This window comes from Ornithodoros turicata, chromosome 1 (assembly GCF_037126465.1).
Source record: "Ornithodoros turicata isolate Travis chromosome 1, ASM3712646v1, whole genome shotgun sequence".
NCBI lineage: Eukaryota > Metazoa > Arthropoda > Arachnida > Ixodida > Argasidae > Ornithodoros > Ornithodoros turicata.
Genome location: NC_088201.1, coordinates 232058805 through 232077435, shown reverse-complemented (window position 1 = coordinate 232077435; position 18631 = coordinate 232058805). Strand labels below are relative to the sequence as shown.

The following is an 18631-nucleotide window of genomic DNA, read 5'->3' as shown; positions in this document are numbered from 1 at the left end:
CAGACAACTCCAGCATCATACCTCCTTCGAGGATTAGAGATTAAGTACAGGACAATTGCTCCAAATCAATCTCAAGTGATTTTCGATGACCTTTACAGTGAACGAGTTCCCTCAAAGCTGACAGTATTGATGGTTAGAAGTGAAGCCTACCAGGGTAACAGACAAAGGAATCCATTTAAAATTGAAAATTTCAAGCTTAAGAGAGCTGTGCTTGATGTTGGTGGACAACAGTACACAGATAACTTTGACTTTCAACGATCGATCTACTCTAAAGGATATATGAATTTGCTTCACAAGCTGAAGCAGAAAGACATACCTCTAGCTCCGGCTGCATATGAGAAAGAAACGTTTATGCTCTACTACCATCTCACTCCAGATGTAGAAGTGCAGTCGCTGAGTCCTGTGGTACAAGCCAATGTTTGTCTCACCCTAACATTTGGTGGAAATCTTACAGAGGCTGTTACAGTTCTCTTTGTTTCAGAAACAACTCGTGTGCTAGAAATCAACAAAGACAGACGAGTCAAATTCGTATAGAAAAAAATGGAGGAATGGGAGTTTTATGCAGCCTTTGCTCGAAATCACTGCGCAAGGCCACTGTTTCGTGGAACATTTGCATGCAATGAAATTGCAAGTCAAAAAGCTGAACCAGGGCTGCATGTTGTAAACACAGCTCCTAGATCCTCTCCTGGAGAGCACTGGACCTTATGTTACATCTCTAAGAACAACAGCATTTCTTATTTTGACAGCTATGGCATACGACCAGTTTGCAAAGAAATCTACCAGTTTATTCACCCAACATCTTCCTTTCACTACAATGCAAAACGACTTCAGGGATATGGATCTGCTACATGCGGACTGTACTGCTTGTATGTAGGTAGTCTTCTAGCCTGTGGTTTCTCTCTTCAAGAGTGCACTCAGAAGTTTTCACCAACCAACTTCAGACACAATGACAGATTGATAGAATCACTTGTTCGAAAAAATTTCCCAAGAAAAAGAGAGGATATGTCATGCTGTAGTGTACTATGAGCATTCAATAAAATTTCAGTTTGCCTGAAAAGAGCTTTATTTGTCAACTTAATTTGCACACTATATAATGAATCATTGGTGATAAAAAAAAATCTAATCTGAGATAGGCTATTTACAAAAAGTGACTTGCAAACAAAGACATTGTTGATGATTACATACATGCTATTAGAAACTGGTTATTTCATACACATACAGTCAAACTCCTTTAGAGCGAACACCTTTTTAACGAAAATACCACTACAGCAAATTTTTTTGCGGTCCTGCTGGAGCCCTATAGGTCCAATAATGGACATCCTTTTTAACGAAAATACCTTTACTGCGAATTTTTTTTGCTGTCCCCTGAGTTTCGTTGTAAAGGAGTTTGACTGTATAATAAAAAATTTTCTGACACGGATCATTTACAAACAGTGACTCTCATCTGAGACAGGCTATTTGCAAACACTGACTTGCAAACAAAGACGTTGTTATAGATTACATACATGCCATTAGAAACTGGTTATCACATACTCTTATAATCAAATTCTTAGAAAACAGGTTATTTCACGCACATATAATCAAATTCGTCTGAGACGGTCTATTTACAAACAGTGACTTGCAGACAAAGTCAGTTGTTATTTTCATCGCAAATGCATGCAGCAATATGGGAAAGCAAACTGTCTGTTTCACTCACATCAAGAGCTACACATTACTTCAGGAAGACATGAAATTCATCAGACCAGGTCTTAGCTTAGTCATCACTCGTGGCTAACAAATATCCTCTAGCTCCTAACTCACAGTTGTAAGTAATCCCACACTGACAACCATAGATGTGGAATAATGCAATAGCTTTAGTTCATGGTTCTAACATGACATCATTCTAATATATGACAAACCATAGCTATATGGATGTAACACCTTTATTACAATTTTTTTCTGTGGGACCAGGAATAGAAGGGCAACATCTGTTGCGGGGGTGATAACAGATGAGTTCCCTCCTACTCCCGTATGCCAACTCTGTAATGAAACCTCGTGACGGTGCACACCCCAACACCATCGCTTCATTAGAGAGACCAATCCGTACACATTAAAAAATTCAACCATAGCCAAAAGGTAGCGTGTCAATTCCATCATCACAAATGAAGCGTTTCGTATCCAGTGGATTGAGGGCTATTTTTGTCACTGACACACTTTTGTTGACATTGTCCTTGTGCACAATGAGGTTCTGTTTAACTTTATGCATTGTGCCCTGCTCGAGAGCATTCGTGTACATAGAGAAGTGGAGTTTTTGTGCTTCACATTGTTTAACACCCTTAGCACGATTGTACTGCTTTTTGCTGCACAGATCGAGGGCGTACAGCTTTGGCTTCAGACAACAGAAGCCAAGAATGTGATCACGAGGAAGCTCATTTTTAAACTTTCCTAGTACCATCCTGTTTTTTGTCGAATAGAGTGGATGATCAGGGTCATATCCAGAGTTGTCTAGATGCTCGTCAGCTAGTTCGTGGAGTGCTTTATCGTCACTCAGCATCACAATGTAAGAATCAGTGTCCATGTATAGCAGTCGTGTATCAGGGGCTACACGGAGAAGATGGTTATGATAAAAATCAAACATCTTCAGCTTAGACAATTCCAATATTGTGAAGCCCAGGTACAGCGGTTGCTTCATGCGAAGAACAGACTGACTAAATTGGAACAAGATGACATGAGAGCTCAGAGGGCGGAACTGTTTCAAGTTTGGTTTACGTAGAAGCTTCAACACTTGCTCATCTGTTACTGTGAGGCGACAATTTACGAATTTCCTGACTTGCATACATGTCCTGCCATATACATTATTAATCATTAGCTTTGATTGCTGTTTCTCAAATGCATTTGTAGCTCGCTTCCGAAGTTCGTGATTGAAGTCGACATAGGATCGCAGAAACGGCTTTTGATTGAACTTGAGAACCCTGTGAACTTTAGTGAGACGCAACCCCAATTGCAGATACAGTTGCAAATTGCGATAGTGGAGAAAGTACCTCTCTTTATCAAATAATGTTAGCAACAGTTTTGCTTTGGTAGCTTTCTGCGGAAGATTGAACTTCTTCATGAGCGCCTTCTGATAGTCTGACAATAGCTCATAACGAACGGACATTTTTTCAGGGGCAATGGGAAGATCTCTGTGGCGTTCATGAGTTGCTCGGTCATACACTAGGTCTACCTCAAGAAAGTAACCCACAGAGGCATCATCTCGTATCTGAGCTATATCCAAGTTAACAATTTCCTCCTCAGTGAGCCACTCAAATCCTCCGTAAGGCAATGGTTCTCTCATGACTGCTCCATACAGGCCATTTACATCAATGTAGTTAATTTTTTTTTTTCTTTTTCGGGATCAAACTGTTCTGTTCCTGGCACATTCGCAGTTGCTTTTCTCAGGGAGCACTGTGTGACACCTCCTCGTAAGCCATTCTCGATGAGCAGGTACGCGTCGGGGTCGTTAATTAGTTCTAGTTCTACCTGACTCATTTTTAGTGCACAAGACATGCTTAATCCTGGAAGGGATCCAAAATGAAACGGTTCAATCTTGTGCACATCGAGTGTCCACTTTCGAAAGTTCTGAAACACATCTGCTAAAAGCAGTGTGTCTGTCAGAAGGTATAAGTCCGAATACTCTCCAAGACTCTTGAGCCGAAATTTTTCATACACATTCTGCGCGTGGTTGTAGTCTTGTTCACTTACTTCGGTTCCATTCAAAATGTTAAAGAACTTATCTCGAGGTGGTAGCGAAGGCTCATCATAGGCTTCAAAACTGGTGACAAAGTTATAACAGAAGACCCCCTTACGAACAACCAGCTGAAAGTGTTCCTCATTTGGAAAAAACTGGCGAAGGCATTGAAAGTTGGATTCACCTTTATCACGTAGATTTTTCACCAGTGTTTCAAGGCTTGCGTTCAGAAAACTCAAACTGTCCAAGAATCGATAAGAGCCGATGTCAATTGCTTTAAATTTTTGACAGCTGGTGGCAATCACGTTGATGTCTGACTTCTTAAGCAGATGTAAATGAGACAGGAGAAAACTCATGTCATAGTTAGCATTATGTGCAATGATTGGAATCTTGGGTGGCACCCTCAGTTTCAGGTTACACGTCTGACATAGTGTTTGTCGAAATTCTCCGCTTACATGGTCATGGTCTCGAACTTTTTGTCTTTTAGCAAAGGATTCTTTGCAGATATTACAATGAGTGGCTGCTGTATGTTGACGCTCATTCTCTTCGGTCATTTCTAGAGGTGCAAAAGCATGTATTCATCCTAAAATTTCGTCATGCAATTTCCGCAGCAGCTCCATAAATACTGTGACACAATTAGGACCACGAAAAAGATGCTTTTGCAACACGTGTGAGTCGGATGCACGTATAACCAAAAGGCAAAATGAGGAAGGACAGTGATCCTCATACACGTTTGTTTCCTCCAAACAAGGTGACAAAACACTTTCAAAATCATATACACAGTAGAAAGGGACTTCCGACATGAGATGTTCCCCGGCAAATGCTACCGTCTCTCCCTTCTTAGGGTAAATTGTCTTAGCAACCTTCTGATGCAAACACATCTTTAAATGATCACTGAGGATTCTGTCTGATGAGAAGCCCATCATACACCTCTTGCAATGAAACCATCCGCTAGGTTGAAATAATCCATTAAAATTTGTGATAAGCAGAAAATGAGAGTCGATTAGCAACAGATCCACATGTTTCTCACGCTCGTCATCGACAACCTTGATGGGGTACAGAGATTTGTCTTCCCTTTCGTAGGCGTACACATTGATACTGATACCATTATTTTTTTCGAATGCTTCAACCTCTTTTGGGAAAGCTACCGGGAATGTTTTCGGAAAAACATACTCAGAAATATATGGTCTGTATGAAGATGCCCTACGCCTGCGATAACCAGTAGCAGGATGCAGTGCAGCTATTACAGAGAAGGAAACGATAGCGAAAACGATGGTTTTCGCTATTTGCTCTTTTGTATAGATGCTTTCTCTCGGCTTCTTGCCATTGTACCTATTCGTAATAAACGATCTCCCGAGGTTATTCGAGCTTTTAAACTTGCCTTTAAAAGAATTGGGACACCCAAGCTTTTGCACACAGATCGTGGAACAGAATTTACAAACAAGGCGGTACAACAGTTTCTGAAAGCAAGGGGGATCCGGCTCATCCATACAAATTTACCTATGAAGGCCTCAATCTGTGAGCGATCTCAGCGAACAATTGTGACCACACTGTACCGTATCTTCACATTCCAGGGTCACAAGCGATATGTGAACATTTTACCTCAAGTAGTGAAAGCTTACAACAATCGCGTACACAGATCGCTTTCTGCCAGACCAGTGGACGTAAAGGAAGAAAACGAGCACATTTTCCGAGAGAGACTGTACCCCAGCCCGGTTGGACCACCAAAAAAGCCGCGCTACAGTGTTGGAGACGTAGTGAGAATTGCAAAATACAGACATCAGCTAATAAAACGTTATTTAGGGTCATTTACGTCAGAACTCTTCATGGTGAGAGCGATCAAGTTAGGGTATCCTAAAACGTACCTATTACGTGATCTTAAAATCAAGACATCATTGGTGGGTTTTATGAGAGTGAAATTGTACGAGTGAGAGAGGTTCCAAAAGTAGAGAAGATCATAAAACGACGAGTTAGAAATGGGAAGCTTCAGTACTTGGTTCAGTTCACTGGCAGTCTGGACAAGAAGTGGATCGCAGAAAATTGCCTTGGTTTGTAATGACCAGTCAAGACAAGTCAGCCGCCGATGACACAACATGGCCTGAGGTTGATCCTCGGCTTGATGGCGCATGGTCGCCATCATCAGATGCAGATGAAGAGCAGCCTGTGCTAGGTAGAGGTGTGTGTGGCAGATGGAGAAGAGGTTACACACACGAATTTCGGATGCAGCCTGTGTGTCGTCTCAAACACGTCTCCTACAAGGAGATATTGGAATGTGGGTTAACACAAGTAGGCAAAACTTCGCTCGTGGAAGCTTTTAAAATTGTGACGGATATGGTGTTGTTTCAAGCGCTGCCAGATCAACCTCCTGACAGGGTTACTTGGAAAACTGCAAAAACAATGTATGCCAGAGTTCACACCGCCTGTACGTTTGCCTCGGAATCACCTTTCGCCTTACTTGCTGAATGGTCACGTCACGTGGACGAAATTTTGACATATGCTGACGAGGTTGACGCTATGCATCTTGCTGCCGAGAGTCTATGTTTCATGGAACAAGCCGAGTCTGAAGGTTGGCACTACTTAACAGGCTACATCAGCAAGCTAACACTTGACCTCTTCAAACATCGATTGGTGCACAATGGAGCATAAAAAAATAATCACCGCTCATGTATCAGGGAAATAAAAATGTACATTTGTACTAAGCCCTCTCATTTCATTGTGAGTGAACAGACATGGATAGATGTTTGTGTGTTCTCTTCTCCGTTGTGTGGCACACGTTTTTGCTTGTTGTGGTGATCATCGAGCTAACGAAGCTTCCATCCTCTTCCCTTCAGCTTCATCAGGGCAATTGCAGCAAAGAAGCTGAACTGGAAAAATATGTTTATGTACATTGGTGCCCTTCTGACTTGCTTGTGGTACGCATTTGGAGTGAAAACGGTAAACCGAAGCGTTCTGGTGTTACCCTAACACGAAATGAAACACGCCAGCTGCAAAAATGCTTAGAGACAGCCAATCTTACAAGGACCTATTATGATAACGAATGCTCAGATGTATGCTGTTTGTGCTTAGAACGTGAGTTAAAACTTCGCCGCTGCCCAGGCAACATTTACTCTCTTGGCAGAACAATTGGTCGACATCACTCTGGCTATGGAATCTCACTATCTAAAAGGGCTGTGATCTCACTGTCCTTGTATCTAAATAAAAAAAGATGTAACTGTTTGCAAACGTTTTCACTTCCTGTGATGGACTAGGAAAGCATTCCTTAAATCACAAAGACCTGCATGTCGCCACTGACAGCGGGAGGCATGAAACCTTGTCGTTCCTCATATTTGCATTTCCATAAATGACTTGCATGTTCATAGAAAAGCATTATATATATATATATATATGTATTGCAAAAGAGGAGGGCAAATCCATGTACTGACCACAGTCTGTCTTTCCAGTCAAACACTCTCACGGAGAAAAAAATCTTCATCTGGAATCCCGAGTGGATTAACTTGAAAAAAAAAGTTTTCCACCTCTTCTCCATTGTATAGCACACATTTTTGCCTTGTTGTCAAGGAAGATCTCAAACTCTTCCCTTCAACCTCCTCGGAGTAGTTACAGCAAAAGAAGGAAGATGAACTGGAAAATATGTTTTATGTCAAACCAAAATCAAACGATAAAAAAAAACACCGTTTCGCTAAGTTTAAATGCAAAGAAACATGCAGTAGCAAGACTGAACATTTCCTAAAGTAGGCTTTCCCCCAATGCATGTAGGAGTTGGGTGAAGACTAGCTACATCTCACAAATGAAGGTAGACACATTCCTTTCTTTCTGACCTGTTTGCCATTGACGTGCAGGTGAAGTGTTCTGTTGTTACCCGAACATGAAATGAAAGAGAGAAGCTAAAAAATGCTTAGAAGAAGTCGATCTTACAAGCCCAAAATGTGAGATGGCCCTTCAACCTCGTCGGAGTAGTTACAACAAAGACGATGAACTGGAAAATATGTTTTATGAAGAACCAAAGTCAAACAATTAAAAAAAAACACTGTTCCGCTGAATTGAAATGCAAAGAAACAAGCAATCCAGCAAGACTGAGCATTTCCTAACGTTGACTTCCCGCAACGCACGTAGAAGTTAGGTGAAGCCGACTTGTAAATTAGCAATGTTCTCCAAAACATACAACGCAATGCAATGTCGTAAATAAAAAAATAATGTTGTACTGTTTGCAATCGTTTATTTTTCATTTCATCTACTGCGACGATCTAAGAAGGTGTGCTTTAAAAATCACAAAGATTTGCATGTCGGCAGTGGGAAGGAATGAACCTCTTTTCTTTTTTTCTTTCATGGACATGCATTCCATAAATGGCTGTGACCTTGCACGCTCACAGGGGAAGAACTTATAACAAGAGAAAAGAAAAAAGCATGTACTCACCTTAGTCTGCTTTTCCAGTCAAACACCCGCACGGAAAAACCTGAGCTGGAATGTCAAGTGAATCCACCTGAAAACAATCAAGTGGCATTCACTTGACATTCCAGCTCAGTCCGGAAAGCGTTGCGGACGAACTGTCTTACATAGAAGTCGCTTCGTTTGCCTATGAGAGTGCAGCGTCGACCGTCTCGCCCCAAAGACGTGATGAGGAAAGTGAGATTATCGTTTATCCTTGAGAGGTAATTACGGCTTTACCCGGGCTGGCTCGCTCTGTTCAGAAATCAAAGCAGTCAGCATGGAGGTAGCTGTCATTAGTATACTGCGTCTTTTTTCTTCTTCTTTTTCCTGCGGCGCAACATGTATCGCATAGTAATTATTTTTCCTGTCTTCGAGTTGCAAAGGCGACACCGGCTAGAGTAAAAAGGTACGACCTTTATCCAACGAGTTGTCTTATATGCAAATGCTTGCTATTGCAATAACATCGTGTATCTTCCAGCGTTTATTCGACTTGCTCGCGTGCTCATGCAAATCAGCAGAAGAGATATCACAGTCTGAGTGGAAACAGCGTGACCTTCAGCCATCCCGTCGTCTAATATGCAAAGCGTCGCTAACACAACAACATCTTAATGGAATACGGAAAAAGTGATCTTATCATTTCTCGAGAGTTAATCCGTGTCGTACACAAAACGGATTAATGGGAAGAGGTAGCCTGGTCGACTGCAAGTCCAAGCATGTTTAATGAAATCTCTACAATGAATATCATGATGTTCCCCCATGATGCGTCGGATGTCGAATTTCGAAGCGGTAAGCCTTTTGTCGGTTACACGCCCTTAGCACCCTGTCCATAATCACTTCTCAATACTAGCTATGCCATATCCTTGCAATTCGCAATGATGTTGTGGCGGCGGCCGGTGCATTTTTTTTCTTTTTTCGATCGGTTGTCGAAGATCAGAGCTGCAGGCCTTTTTTTTTTCTTTTTTTCGGTTACGCTCTTAGCGCTCTGAAGTTTAAGTATATACTGTCTCTTCGCACTTCGGAAGGAGTCGATTGGCTCATCAACCATTTCCATTAGGCAGACGATAGCGAGGTGTCCTACTTGTCGACTTTAAAACGTAATAAGAAAAAAAATATTTGAACAATGTTGTGCCATGTATGAATCGAGCTATTGTTTTATCCTTGCAGGCATCCAATAAACAAAATACAGAAGCCGACACTGAAGATTTTTGTTTAAGTTTAGTTTGTACAAGCTTTCGCGTGGAGGTCCACGCTTCCTCTGTATTTTGTTTATGAGATCTACAGGACTTGACTCCCCTCTTCGTATACGCTTTTGCAGGATCGAGTAAGAATTGTGCAACTATCCATAAAAAATTAATCTTCGTAATCTTATTATTATTTCTTTTTTACTAAGATCCTTAGATGGATGAACGGTTATGGCACATTTCTGATTTCATAACTAAGCTAATTATTCATTGTTAACGTAGTTTGTTTAAAACAAGAGGTATATCATTCTGATGGAACTACACAATTAAGATGACATTCAGTGAGTGCATCCTACAGGCAAGCAAAGGGGTTGGTGCCCCCACGTGGTCAGCCACAACTGGTCAGGTTTAAAATCTGCGAGAGGGTGGAGGTAAACTTATTAAGAAGGGTATAACGACAGCTTCGTGGGCTGGTTCAACCGCGTTTGAGAGTAAATTGATGTAGAACTGGTCTACCATTTTTTAGTGTTCTGACTAATCTCCGTTTGCATGCACCGTTTTTATAAGACTGAGGCGCGTGCCCAGTCTTAGTTAATTACATAGTAGGTGTGCATGCAACGTAATTATAATAAGAAGTGCGTGTTGCGCGTGCGAGGGACTTGCTGGAGGCTGGCTTACGATATGGGGGCTGGTGCCCACGTGGTTAATTCCTCAGATGACACAGTGAGGTCGGTATCACTCTGACGTGGTTTACTCCAACACAGTAGGGCGTGCACCTAATTATAATATTAAGAAAGGCATGTTGCAGGGATGGCTTACCAGATGGAGTCGTGAAAGTGGGCTGGTGCCCACGTGGTTAATTCCTCAGACGATACAGTGAGGTCGGTATCTGTGGGCTGGCGCTCACGTGGTTGAGCCCTAATTAACATTCGCAAGAGCGGGATGGGGCGGGGACGGGGGCGGTCTTGTTTGTGGATGCTAAATACGCTAGCTAGCGTATCTAGCAATTGTTTTGCTAGATAGGCACTGCTAGATACACTAGCTTTTCTGACTACTGTAGCCAGACGGCTTCTCTGCATAGAGCCGGGGAAAAGGAATGCAATACTTTAAGCGAAGCTATTCAGTGACACTAACCCTGATAGCACCTTAAGTCCTTCTTTGTGTCCTGAACCGCTGCAATGGTGGCCAGAAGATAGTGGGCGAAGGGCGGTCTTGTGGTCAAAGCGTGCACTCTTCAAAAGAAGGGTGTACTTTAACTCCTTTCCTCGCCACATATATAACACCCTTTTGAGGAGTACAATTACTCTCAAAATGGTGTCTCCTCAGTCCTTCAAGGGAGTAGCATAACACCGTCTCCCAGCCGGAGAGTAATATTACTCTCCAGTAGGGAAAAATGTGTTATGCTACTCCCATGAGGGAGTGAGGAGACACCCTTTCGAGAGTAGTTGTACTCTCCAAAAGGGTGTTATATATGTGGCAAAAAATGAGTTAAAGTACACGCTTTTTTTAAGAGTGTGGGATGCTCGACAAAGATCCCCCTCATCAGCATGCTCATTCATGCTCAGTGTGGAGAATCAGCTGAGCAGGAGCGAGCAAACGATGAGCTGAGTAGAAAGGTGAGCATGAGTGCCGACCTCTGCACCTAGCACGGTAGTGGATAACATTTCCAAGCACTGTGGCACTTGAGCTACAGTGAGCAAGCGTTACGAAACACGAAGAACGAATCAATAGGGAGGGCAACAGACTCAGCGGATGTTCCCATGGCGTCACGGAACGGGACGGCAAGAGGTGCCCAATCTCATTGGTGCGTACGGGGCAGACATCTTATTGGTCTCCAGCCTCGTTACGGGTTGCAAGCAGAACGTTGTAGCAGTTCATTTCCAAACAATAAAAGCGCTGAAAGGAGACAAACACAGACGACATAACCTAGAGCACGACTTTCAACAATTCACTGGACTGTGAAAGATGAAAGATAACCTTTTCAGTGACTTTCATCTTTCATCGTTCATTTCTTAGGCAATTTGAGGCTTTGTATGTGTTTGCGCTTTCTATGTTGTTCCACCCTCAGAACATCAGTTCTCTCTCTGTCAACCCATCTTCATTTATGCAGCAGGAATTCCCTTTCCCTCTCCGATATTGTGAAATACAAAAAGTAAAGAGAGAGAGAGAGATTTGGGAAGCCCTGCTGATTGGTAAAGGTGAGGACACGTGTGTTAGCACAGAGAGTATCACAATATCACAGAGAGAGGGAAAGGGAATTCCTGCTGCATAAATGAAGATGGGTTGACAGTCCATTAAATTGTTGAAAGCCGTGCTCTATGCTGTGTCGTCTGCGTTTGTCTCCTTTTTGCGCTTTTATCCTCACGGAAGTGTATCAAGGACCCCAAATGGATGTTTTACTCATTAAAAAAATGTGAAAAAAAAGTGGAGATTATGAAGCAGAGACTTTCCAGTTTGGGTTAGAGAGACGAGCGACGTTCTAAAATTAGCGAAGGGATTTTCTGCCCAACTTGGAAAAGGAACTCTCCGAAACTATAAAAAAAAGGGAGTATATTTGCATATGTGGCCGAGAGTGAAGCCCGAGGTACCCGGTTCAAGGAAAAAGCGCCGGTCAGTTCAGGTTCAAGCGCTTCACACTGCTAACCATCAGAGAAGAACCGGGATGGACTCTTTAAGGACGCGGCAGCTTCTGGGCACAGCATATCTCTTCTCCTTTATAGGAATTATTGAGGCTGCGGATTGGAGACTGAAAACGTTCTAGCAAGACATCCTGATGTGTTCGAGAGAAGACGCGAGAGGAGACTCCAAAATTTTGAAAGCACGTCCTGTTCCTTTCGTAAAGTGTGGTAGTAGGTGACAAAACTAGTATGTGGTTCCATTTTTTTATGTAGATGGGAGGAACACGCTTACCATAAACTCATTTTTCTCGTTGGCATCCATCTGGATTACAGAGACTCCGTGCTTAAAGTCTTCCTGTTTGAGGTTGCTGTAGTCAAGGTTGATGTATTCGTCGCTATAGTTTGTCACGTGCTCGTAGACTCCTAAACTTCTCTTGACAACGGGGCCGTCGACTATGTAAGCCATACGACTTTTCGACACTGTGTCCTTATAATACATGCGGTACTCTTTGCTGAAATAAAAGGTATAATATGACACGGTGCCAGGCACTTCTCGGGGGGTGAAACTCTCGTAACAATCATACAGTGACATCAGGAGAGACATGGTAACCCAGTTAAAAGCTCTGATTGTAATAAATAGGTTTTCTGCATTGTCTGCAATAGGAATAAATGGGCTTCGACTTGACACAATCGGACATGAATTGGATTCAGTAAAACTCAATTGACTGTCAATGTGCTGAAGTTGTAGTTGTAGTTGACGTCTAATTGCGTACTGGACTCAACCGGGATCAATTTGCTGCCAGTGGCTGACCTGTCCCATTTCCTCTTCCTTCGCCTAATACGCATATCCCGCCAAATGGGGTCAAATGGGACCTTAGTCACTTGTCGATGTATGAAGTTCGACTACCAGAAAAACACCGTGCGTTATACGTGCATGAAAACTGCAGAATATTGTGCGGATTCGAACGGATTAGTTGACTAGGCACAATTAATTACCTAGCTTTTTAGTTGGTCGTCTTAGAACCGGGACTACGCGAATTGTGAAGTTGTAGAGCGAGGACGATAAACACACCTTGCGTGGAGTCTTAAAGTGCAGCTCCGCTGCTGTTCCGAAAGTATGAAGACGTTGTGATATTCAGAACCGTGGTCCCAACTTCATTCATAAACGCACATTGCTTTCCAAATTTCCATACTCCTTCGTGATAAATTTGAGAAAAACTACCGGGCGGCGGTTCCACTTGTGACGTCATACTTGGAACTGCGCGGATTGGATAGCGACATCTAGCCAGCTCTGCCTGGCAACCAGTTTGTGTTTACACTCCGTCATGGCCGCTGTATCGTGCTGAAATAGCTGTCACGAGCTATCGGGGACCACCGCATCGTTTTATCATGTTTCTTATAAGGAATACTTCGTCTTCGAGCACGTTCTCGTTCTCAATAGCTTTGGTGGTGCTTTCTGCACGCGCAGCAAGTCCGCGCATAGTGCGCTGCCAAAGCTATTGAGAATGCGCAAGTGTACGTCACACGTTAGGTGTTAGGTCTTGTTGGTAGCATGAAGCACAGTGCGGGCATAGAATGTCCGCTCACGACGGCCGTCGTTGCACAACGAGGCCATCCTGTAAGGCTTGTTAAAGAAGACCGGCAAAACTATCTTTGAGGCTATTAACGACAGCAATTATCACGGAACACACCCAAAACATTCACCTTCGCCCATAGATCTCCGCCATCGCACCGACGATTTGGCGTTAGCCAAGCCACGAGCGCGGCTAAGCCAGGACGAAGCCGGGATTGGTCAGGGTTTGCCGACCACAGGACCGCCGTGCAAGGAAAATTTAAAAAATTGTTTTCTTAAAAACTACAAACAAATGGGTGAAAATTTTTCACATGTATGCTCCCTGTGCGGAAACGAACGCACAGCCCAAGCATGGCTCCATTCTATCGCAGTCGAAAATCGGCGGAGCTGAGCTTTAAAGGTGGTAAGAACTCCTATGTGCAGGTAATCAGTTACGGGTGTAGTGGATGTAATAATGTTCTTCTGCGCTTCATAATTCTATTTACAATTTATTGTTCACTACTTATCCTTCAGAACGTGTGCAGCGTTAGCACAAAACCAAACTTTTTTGCGGGTTCGGGCGAGTAGACGTACCGCCATCCGGGTACCTCTATCCATTGTTACGTCATCTGAAGAATTGTAGCATCCAATCAGGCGCCAAAGCGTAGGTACACATAGCGTTCTGCTCTACCTCCTAAGCACTAGGCTTTAATATCTTGGAACGAAAAAAAATCTGAGAAGTCGACCGGACCACCCTGCCTGATCGCGCCCGAAATCACCCAGCCGCACGATTGCTCAAGAGGCCGAACCCGAGTCAATCTATCTCCAGATGTTAATTCTTTGCATTCCTTACATGTTGACACACAAGAACACCTGAAAGACATCACGTGGGCCAGCGACTACATGAAACACCTTTCGGCAGACGCAGTTAAATCCACACGGGGAAGCGCTGCCACTGCACGATGTCAGTACGCTATCAACAGCGGCAGAAGAGACCAGTTACTGAGTTCCTAATTGGGACCAAACTGGGAAAAGGCAACACAACGACGTAACCTTTGACACATAATCAGACTGTTTGCCAAATAACGAAGGTTTTCTTCCCGCGAAGTTGAGGTCTTCAAGGACTCAGAGCCGCTGACGTCAAACCATAGAGGTAACAAAAAAGAAAATTAAGGAGAGGGCTATAAACACGAGGGCCGTGCGACTCCTCTAGCGATCGCTCCTGGTCAATGCCACGCCCATCTATAGTTCCCGGGTCACGTGATCCGCACTTGTTTCTGTTATGGCGGTCGGCGTGGAGGCTTCGAAGTTCAGCAAACCTCATTTTTTGGAAAACCTCTCAACTTCGAAGAACCCCGTTTGCACAACTCTTTGAACGGTATGACGCATTTCAACATTTGCCGCGTAATAAATCGCAGCGAAAGTTCGGCAGAACAGAAGAGAAGCAAAGCAATGTGACGATGACGCAATTTAGTGATCCATTGCTTCCACACTGAGATCATCTATTTTTTTCAACGAGTACGATAATTTATAGCTCCAAAGACGTTATGAAAGCGGAAGCAAGCTTTATACCCCTGCCCCACGGCACGTTCAATGCGCATTGAATCCGATCCGCATCGAGTTTCTCAAGAGCGTTCGGTGCGCGATGCTGCTACATGGTCCAACTCGATGCGTATTGAAAGGTAGGCTCGTCGACGGGCGGCACTAAGACGTTCATCAGCGTACACTGTTCCAGTACGATGAATATATGTGTGTGAATAGGGCGGTGTTTTAATTTCAATTGCTTTCTCTCTTCTTTCTTTTTTTGTGTGTGTTATCTTGGATGTTTACTGTGCGTGTCTCGTGGCGAACGACGCAGGGGACCAAGGGGAGCTTTCAGAGGAACCGTTATCCCGTGGAAACGGGTAACGTTCGTCGCATTTTAATACTTTGTAGTTCTTGAAATGCATGCCGACAAGAGTCACTAAATAAGCTACGCTTCAGAGTATGGACACTGAGTCCAAGAGCGTGCGCAGCCTTGTTTCCGCGCCGCGTTACCCACGCGCACGCGCGCTGCGCACGTTAGCGCATCTCCGTACGCGGGTGAAATGTTCCTTTCGTTTGCAAGCAGCAGTTGACGGCCTTGAGCTCTCCTTGACATCACTTCATCAATGAGAATACATGGGTTATCACGCAACAATCATACACGCTTCCCTGTCCTAGAGTCACTAAATCAGCTTCGCTTCAGAGTATCGACACTGAGGTCCAACGGAGAGCAGGAGCGCCATCTTGCTTCCGCACCACACCGGTACCATCCCCAACTGACGATCAAAGACGGCTAACGCAATGCTCGCTGTGGGATAGAGAAGCATATGTATGATTGCTGTGCGATAATCCATCTATTGCCCACCAGAGCGTCCCGAAGATGTCGAGGTGAGCTCAAGGCCGTCAACTGTTGCTTGTAAACGAAAGGAACATTTCACTACCTCACGATAGATGGCATCGTGCGCTAACGTGCGCAGTGCGCGTGTGTAGCATGGCGCGGAAACAAGATGGTGCATGCTCGTCCTTGGAACTCAGTCGACGTCCTGGAGTCAGTCCTGGAGTCAGTCCCTGGAGGGGTCACAGTCCTGGAGTCAGACACTCTGAAGCGTAGCTTATTTAGTGACACTACCCTGTTCCACAGGGAGGATTATGTTAGCCGTATTTGATCCTCAAATGGGGATGATACCGGTGTGGTGCGGAAACAATATGGCGCTCCTGCTCTCCCTTGGCCCTCAGTGTCGGTACTCTGAAGCAAAGCTTATTTAGTGGCTCCAATGGTGACCCGTTTTCGTTCGCAGAAAATGAGACACTCCTTGTGGGCACCATTGCTATAGCCTCCTTCTCGAGGTATATACCTCGAGAAGGAGGCTATAGCAATTGTGTGTCTTGACCACCCTTGCAGCATGTAACGCCCTTGTAGCTTGACAAGGGTGTAACTGAAAAAAAAAGTGGGGTGTTATCAGCAAATTACACCGCTTTTACACCCTAAAGGGTGCAAAAATATTTACTGTGTATAATGGCGCGCTTTTGTCGTTCGAAAGTAGAGGGCCGGGAAGCATTCTGGCAGGGAATGTTGGAGGAGCATAGGCGGTGTTTCTATTTATGGAGGGAAGTGGTTCCCCACGCACGAGGTGAACAAGTCAATCCATGACGTATACGTAGCCGAGTACAAGAGGGAAACACGAACAACCCTTACCTCTCAACCGGAAAAATGTTTACTGAAGACAAAACACGGTTTTATTACGTTATTTCACTTACCTTGATGAGTCGTCGGGAAAATAAAAGACGTGCGTAAACTTCACTGACTTTGACATCCCTTTCGGGATGACCACTTCGCCCGTATCGGCTTTGTGGTGGTGCTTAAATCCATTCTGGAACGATAAAAAACAAAAATACTTCAGTTTTAGAGATGGTATAATGTGTGATTGTGCGAGAATCTTTTTGGCGTCGACATACACCCGAGATCCGATCTTTGTAGCGCCGGAGTATCGCGCATAAAGCCCAATCCGCGAACTGCTCCAGTGTGAAGGCGTTATCTTAGTGTGTTTTTAAGTCTTACTTCCAGCGGGAGGAGGCAAATGTGCTAGCTAACCATGTGTCGCACTGTCTGATAAAGAAATTGCCTTCCTAATAACAGCTAATTTACGCGCCTTATTATCTACTGGGAGCGGTGCCCCGCTCCGCATGTATTAAGTCCGGTATCTCGGCAGGTGTCGCCTGATGCCGGACTAATCGGGGTACTTGTGTTTTTATGCCTTATTTTCCTACAATACACTTCAGTTGTGAGTGACGCACGCAGTTTAAAAATTGTTTTTCTGCTGACTTTTTATGTATACGTGCCAAGGAGCAGGGAGACAATGCACTAAGTAGGTCTTCTCCATCTTGGTGTCGTCGGCGTAACAGGCTGTGTGTCAACCATTGCGCCATTCATTGATATCATTCTGAATGAGAGTTTTGTTCTCACAGTATGGTTGTTGCTCTACAGGTTGAACATGACGCATGACGCTGGCCTCGGTGGCTCATTCGGTACCGTGTCCGCCTCAGGATCGCGGCTTCAAACCCGGCAAGTTCATCTTTTCGTTAAGTGAAGTTCACTTTTTCGCTTTTACTAATAAATTACAGTTGTGGAAGCTTGGTACACTGTATAGCGCGAAATGCAGACACTATCTGTAAACCGCAGCTAATTGGACGCATCCTGACTGACACATCTCGCATTACTACATTTAAGGTCAGCGCAATGCAAGAATCATAATTCGGCGCTTTAGGTCGCACGACAACTGTGAGCACGCGCGACGCCCTGTGGCGATGTCTGCGCACTCATTCTGTCCACTTGAGGGTCCTTTTACATGCGCCGAAACCTCAACAAATCACATTTACCGTCCCTCGCGGAAGACGTCGTGTCAAAGCAACCTGTACCCTCCCACGAAGTTTCCCACCGTCCTCGGCCGGGTTCAAACCCGCGATCTTGAGATCAGTAGACGGACACGCTACCGACTGCATCACCGAGGCCGCCGTCAGCGCAATGACATGGCATAATTACGGTGTACAGTAAGCTATGGCATACACACGCCTATGGCATGGCACAACCCGAAAATGCATTCTATAGTAGTTCTGTTCCACACAGTCCTCTGTCATCCTGTCCGCGTTATGTGTGTAAGTACACGTCTATGGGTTTACCTGGTAGACAATATGAATGCCCGGCTCGCTGCGTGCGGTCGCAATGAGACCCATCTGCTTGAAGCTGTAGTGCGCAGGGGAGATAATTGGGTAGGACATGACGTTTACCTTCTCGTGGACGCTCAAGGGAAGGCCACAGGACAGAAATGCATGCGCAAATCGTGCGGGCTTCTTATAGCAACCGGCACATATGGCCCGTATGACCATTGTCTCCACGGTTGGGGTCTGTTTTGGCCGTTGACAGCTTTAAGACTCGCTGCGTTTGCGATTGGCAGGGCAGTATATTTTTGCTGGCTCCCAGCTACGCCAACACAAAGCGGAGGCTTCGAGAACTTTCCCGAATCGCATATTTCGCAGACTTCGTTAATTTTCCTTTCTCTGTCCCACGCATACGATTGGCAGGGGCTTCTAGAACAGGGATTTCGCCTAATAATCAGCTTAAGG

General features: G+C 44.4%; 1 protein-coding gene across 1 annotated transcript in view; it reads right to left on the bottom strand.

The window, feature by feature from the left end:
- LOC135379083 (uncharacterized) overlaps positions 1-18373 on the bottom strand; it is a 37492-nt gene extending 19119 nt beyond the window's left edge. Inside the window, exons 1-3 of the mRNA XM_064612332.1 lie at positions 18188-18373; positions 16769-16881; positions 12227-12446 (exon numbers count right to left, since the gene is read on the bottom strand). Coding sequence (XP_064468402.1) covers positions 12227-12446; positions 16769-16881; positions 18188-18286 — 432 coding nt within the window. The 5' untranslated portion in view covers positions 18287-18373. The remainder of the gene's footprint in view (positions 1-12226; positions 12447-16768; positions 16882-18187) is intronic.
- Between the last annotated feature and the right edge of the window lie 258 nt (positions 18374-18631).